Source organism: Thamnophis sirtalis, unplaced genomic scaffold (genome assembly GCF_051295495.1).
Source record: "Thamnophis sirtalis isolate CommonGarterSnake01/CBP01778 unplaced genomic scaffold, rThaSir2_p1.2 scaffold_2, whole genome shotgun sequence".
NCBI lineage: Eukaryota > Metazoa > Chordata > Lepidosauria > Squamata > Natricidae > Thamnophis > Thamnophis sirtalis.
The window spans coordinates 175,552,575-175,557,574 of NW_028261382.1; the positions used below are offsets into that span (position 1 = coordinate 175,552,575).

At 38.4% G+C, this 5,000-nt stretch overlaps 2 protein-coding genes across 2 annotated transcripts in view; one reads left to right on the forward strand and one right to left on the reverse strand.

Moving 5' to 3' along the window:
- Positions 1–5,000, reverse strand: part of LOC148049295 (serpin B6-like) — a 58,131-nt gene that overhangs the window by 15,233 nt on the left and 37,898 nt on the right. The window lies entirely within an intron of this gene.
- The window catches only part of LOC148049296 (leukocyte elastase inhibitor-like), a 5,684-nt gene continuing 761 nt past the window's right edge, over positions 78–5,000 (forward strand). The window contains exons 1-7 of the mRNA XM_087703594.1: positions 78–245; positions 753–890; positions 1,038–1,072; positions 3,088–3,102; positions 3,433–3,595; positions 4,128–4,295; positions 4,720–5,000. The exon at positions 4,720–5,000 is cut by the window's right edge and continues 761 nt beyond it. Of these exons, the coding sequence (XP_087559720.1) occupies positions 78–245; positions 753–890; positions 1,038–1,072; positions 3,088–3,102; positions 3,433–3,595; positions 4,128–4,295; positions 4,720–5,000 (968 nt within the window). The remainder of the gene's footprint in view (positions 246–752; positions 891–1,037; positions 1,073–3,087; positions 3,103–3,432; positions 3,596–4,127; positions 4,296–4,719) is intronic.

Here is a 5,000-nt window from a genome sequence, read left to right on the forward strand (position 1 = left end):
TGGTGCTATAATTTCAAAGGTGCCTCAGTAATAATCTTTCTTTTTCCCCCTTCTTTTCAAGCTTTCCCGGCGTCACTATGGAAAAACTGGTCAATGCAAATTCGCAGTTTGCTCTGGATCTTTTCCAAAAGTTGAAGGAAGCTCACCCAACTGGCAACCTTTTCTTTTCTCCGTTCAGTTTATCCTCCGCCCTGGCCATGACCGTCTTGGGGGCCCAGGGTAACACAGCCTCGGAACTCCTGAAGGTCAGCAGGGATTTTTTTCCCCTGACGTGTTAGTTACCATAAATATGGCTGCTAGGAGGAATTGTGGCTCTTTTGCAAGGAGATTTGTATTTGAAGTGCTGTATATTTGAAAGACCGCTTCAAAGTTATGTTTGGACTTAAGAGAGGAAGAGAGAGAGAGAGTCGATACAGATTCCATAACTGATATCCTAAGGTAATTTTGAATAAAGCCACCTTTTTTCTCACTTTCCCAAGACAGAATAGTAAAGACATTCAGACTTTGGTAAATTCCCAATTTTTCCTTGTATAATATAACCCATCATATTAATCATAGATATTATATGCGTCTCTTTTAAACCTAAGTTTGCAAAGAGTGATCCATCATACTGTTGTTTATGTATTTGTTCTACCTGTGAATCTGTAGATTTCTGAAATGTGTCCATTGTTCTTAGACAAAATTATTTTTGCACTAACCCTAATTTCACTGTTCTTATTGATACTAAAGTAGGACTTATCTTTTCCACGCAGACCCTTCATTTTGATGGTGTTGAAGAGTTTCATTCAATATTTCACACGCTCAACAGTAAAATTAACCGGAGTAATGCACCTTATATATTGAAACTTGCTAATAGGTTGTATGGAGAAAAAACTTTCCACTTTTTGTCTGTAAGTAGATTGCTAAATAAATAAACATCAATAATGTATGAATCATCAGAATGGCTTTATAGATCAATTTCAAATTTTATTAGACTATGATATTAAGCAATAGAGTTATTCTTTGCTTGTAGTGAATCTTTAATCTCCTTTAATTAGGTCTGCTATGGTCAGCCCAACCCAAAGTTGATACAGTGAGATCCACTCATATCCACTCATTCATTTTCTTATGCCTAATGGACAGAATCTTGCCAAGTGAACGTTATAACCACCTAACCTACTATATTCTGAGAGATTCCAGGGTGTGGCTACTCTGAACCTCTTCCCCTCTCCCCACGCTCCATTTTGGGACTGCGCACCCCTTAATCTGAGTGTCTCTCAGGGAAAACATCGTGTTTTGCTAAAAATTCCTACCTCCACTGCATATTGCTTCTCCAGATGCATATTCCATCACAGCTGTGAACTATGCAGATTTACAGGTTCACAAGAGCCGAGGTGGCGCAGTGGGTAGAGTGCAGTACTGCAGGCCACTTCAGCTGACTGCTATCTGCAGTTCAGCGGTTCTAATCTCACCGGCTCAAGGTTGACTCAGCCTTCCATCCTTCCGAGGTGGGTAAAATGAGGACCCAGATTGTTGGGGGCAATATGCTGACTCTGTAAACCGCTTAGAGAGGGCTGAAAGCCCTATGAAGCGGTATATAAGTCTAACTGCTATTGTTTTTCTCCCTTTCATCCACATACAGTCGTGTTTCTTGTGAGATGCAGAAGTATTGCAGCTCACCTTATGAGATAGATCCAGATTTTCCAATTAGGTTGGAATTATATTATACGTACAAATTGTATAATATGCATCTCTTTCCAGAAGAATAAACTTTCCTCAAAGACCATTCTGTTCAGGGTACATTTCAGTCAAAACAAACGATGCTAATCTGATGGTTAAATTACTGAAGAAGGCTAGTGGTGTTGTTCATCTTAAGCATGATTATCATGACAATGAGTTGGAATTATGAATTCATTAAAGATAATTCTACCCTGGAAAGAAAGTATTAAAACTGAATATAGCAATAGCAATAGCAGTTAGACTTATATACCACTTCATAGGGCTTTCAGCCCTTTCTAAGTGGTTTACAGAGTCAGCATATCGTCCCCCACAGTCCGGGTCCTCATTTCACCCACCTTGGAAGCATGGAAGGCTGAGTCAACCTTGAGCCGGTGAGATTTGAACCGCCGAACTGCAGATAACAGTCAGCTGAAATGGCCTGAAGTACTGCACCATAACCACTGCGCCACCTCGGCTCATTAAATAGTAGCTTAAATGGTAAACAATAAGTTATCTAAAAAATAAATGAGTTATGTGTTATGTTATGACAAGATAACCATGGTTTGCCCAAAAAATACTTTTTAAAACATCTATGTTTACTTCTAATAATGTTTATGCTATAAACTCTGCATTAATTTTTTCCCCATCTGAACATCTGTGGAAGACTCAAATAGTTTAGCATGAGGCAGAAACCACCTCGCACTCAGTTAGAGAAAGGCCATGTGTGGTGCAGAGAAATGTGCTTTCTGGCTCTGTAAATTAATTCATCCTGTTTTTCAGCAACACATTTCTCTGTGCTGAAATGGAAATATTGTCGCTTAGTAATGGAAATAATTATTTGTCTTTCTTTTCTGTTTTAGCTGGAGCAACAGCTTACTTTGAAAAAAGTGCAAGAATGGACCCAGCCCCAAAATATGAATTCCCGCTGAGACATCTACGTACATCTACCTAAATTTCAGCTGGAAGAAAACTATGATCTTAAACCTTACTTTTCAGCCTTGGGGTTAATAGATATTTTTGAACGTGGCAAGGCTAATTTGTCTGGAATGTCAGGATCTCCGGATCTCCATGTCTCTAAAATTGTTCACAGGTCATTTCTGGAAGTCAATGAAGTGGGCACTGAAGCAGCAGCAGCTACTGGTGGTATAGCTGTGAAATGTTGTCGGCCCTCGGAGGAGGAGTTTAATGCTGACCATCCTTTCCTATTTTTTATCCGTCATAATCCAACAAACACTATACTCTTCCTTGGTAGATTTGCTTCTCCATCGTAAGTTATAAAACCTCCAGTCTCCTATAGAACACAAAGAGCATAACGCATCAGGCCCACGGGCCATGAGTTTGACAGGAGGGCAGCAACCTGGAACTAAGGAGAAACTTTCTAACAGTGAGGACAATTAACCAGTGGAACACCTTCCCTGCATCACTGGAGCATCACTGTACAGTCAATTGTCTGAAATGGTCTCCTGCTTGAACAGGGGGTTAGACTGGAAGACCTCAAGGGTGCCTTCCAGCTCTATTCTGATTGATTGATTCTGGATATATGGCACATTAAGCACATGGCAGAAATGGCCAGTCAGTGTCATTTACAGCAGCTTTTGCTAATTCAGAATTTTTTAAGGGAAAGATATTTAGAACATAATTGTAAAGGGGAAATATGCATTTAACAAGTGCATATAGGTTAGTCTCATTGATGATAATATTTAAGTCTCAGTTCTTCACACAGCTAATTGTAACGGTGAAATTTCTCTCTCAAGGTAAAATCCCTGAGTTGTTACCTGAAGGATCCATCAATGAAATGACTAAATTGGTTTTGGTGAATGCTGTCTACTTTAAAGGCAACTGGGCAGAGCCATTTGAAGAAAAAGATACTAAAGTCAAGCCTTTTAGGCTAAATAAGGTAAATAAAATTGTCTCTCTTTTGTAACAACAGTTTGCTCTTTAGATAGGTGTCGCAATAGCCACTCTCATGAAGCATCATCAACCTTTTTTCTAATCTCTTCTTATCTGTAGTCATGTAGCCATTGAAGCCTTATATCACTTCCCTTGGGCCCAATCACAAATCTCAACTTTCCCACGAGTTAAACTTAATTCTGTTCTGAAATATTTTACTGAATTTAGTGGATTATTTGTTTATTTGCTCTAATATATGAAGGAAAACAATAAAGCAGTTTTTTTATTTATTTTTATACTATAGTTAAGTTTTTTCCCTTGGATTATTTTTTAAGTTGGTTTCGATGTTCTGTTTATCCTTACCTGGAAATGAATTTCATTTAATAGAGTTGTATAATTTTAAAGAACAGCTATATATTAATATAGTTTTGCAAAAATACACTTCCCAGAACTAGTTCTATCAATTTCAGCTTATACATAGAGAAACTTTCTTCCCTGATTGATAAGCTCCTCAGTGTAATATTCTTAAAATAATGCAGAGAGAAAAGAAGAATGTGAAGATGATGTTTATGAAGGAGAAACTTCCTTTTGGTTATATCCCTGAATGCAAGTGTCGTGTGCTGGAACTGCCATACAAGGGAAAGGATCTTAGCATGATCATCCTTTTGCCTGATGACATTGAGGATAATTCCACAGGCCTGGAACAGGTGATTCTCTTGTTTTCTTGGTTAGATCTGAGTTAGATTGAAATAGTATCTTAAACAGTAAACAATAAGATGTCTATAAAATAAATGATTTTTATGTTATTTTTGGACAGGACAAGCATGGTTTTGCCTGAAAATACTTTAGTTTACTTCAAATAACGTTTAGACTATAAACTCTGCATTAATTTTTCCCCATCTGGACTTCTGCTAAAGCTGCAAATAGTTTAGGATGGGGCAGAAACCACCTGGCACTCAGTTAGAGAAAGACCATGTCTGGGGTAGAGAAATGTGTTTCTGGCTCTGCAAATTAATTCATACTGAAGTCAGTGACGTCACCTGTTTTTCAGCAACACGCATCTTTGTGCTGAAATGGAAATATTGTGGCATAGCGATGCAAATAATTTCTTGTCTGTCTTTGCCTTTTTAGCTGGAGCAGCAGCTGACTTTGGAAAAACTGCAAGAATGGACCCATCCAAAAAATATGAATTCCGACACGGACGTTTATGTACATCTACCTAAATTTCAGCTGGAAGAAAACTACGATCTTAAACCTTACTTTTCTGCCTTGGGGTTAATAGATATGTTTGAACGTGGCAAGGCTAATTTGTCTGGAATGTCAGGATCTCAGGATCTCCATGTCTCTAAAATTGTTCACAAGTCATTTCTGGAAGTAAATGAAGTGGGCACTGAAGCAGCAGCAGCTACTGC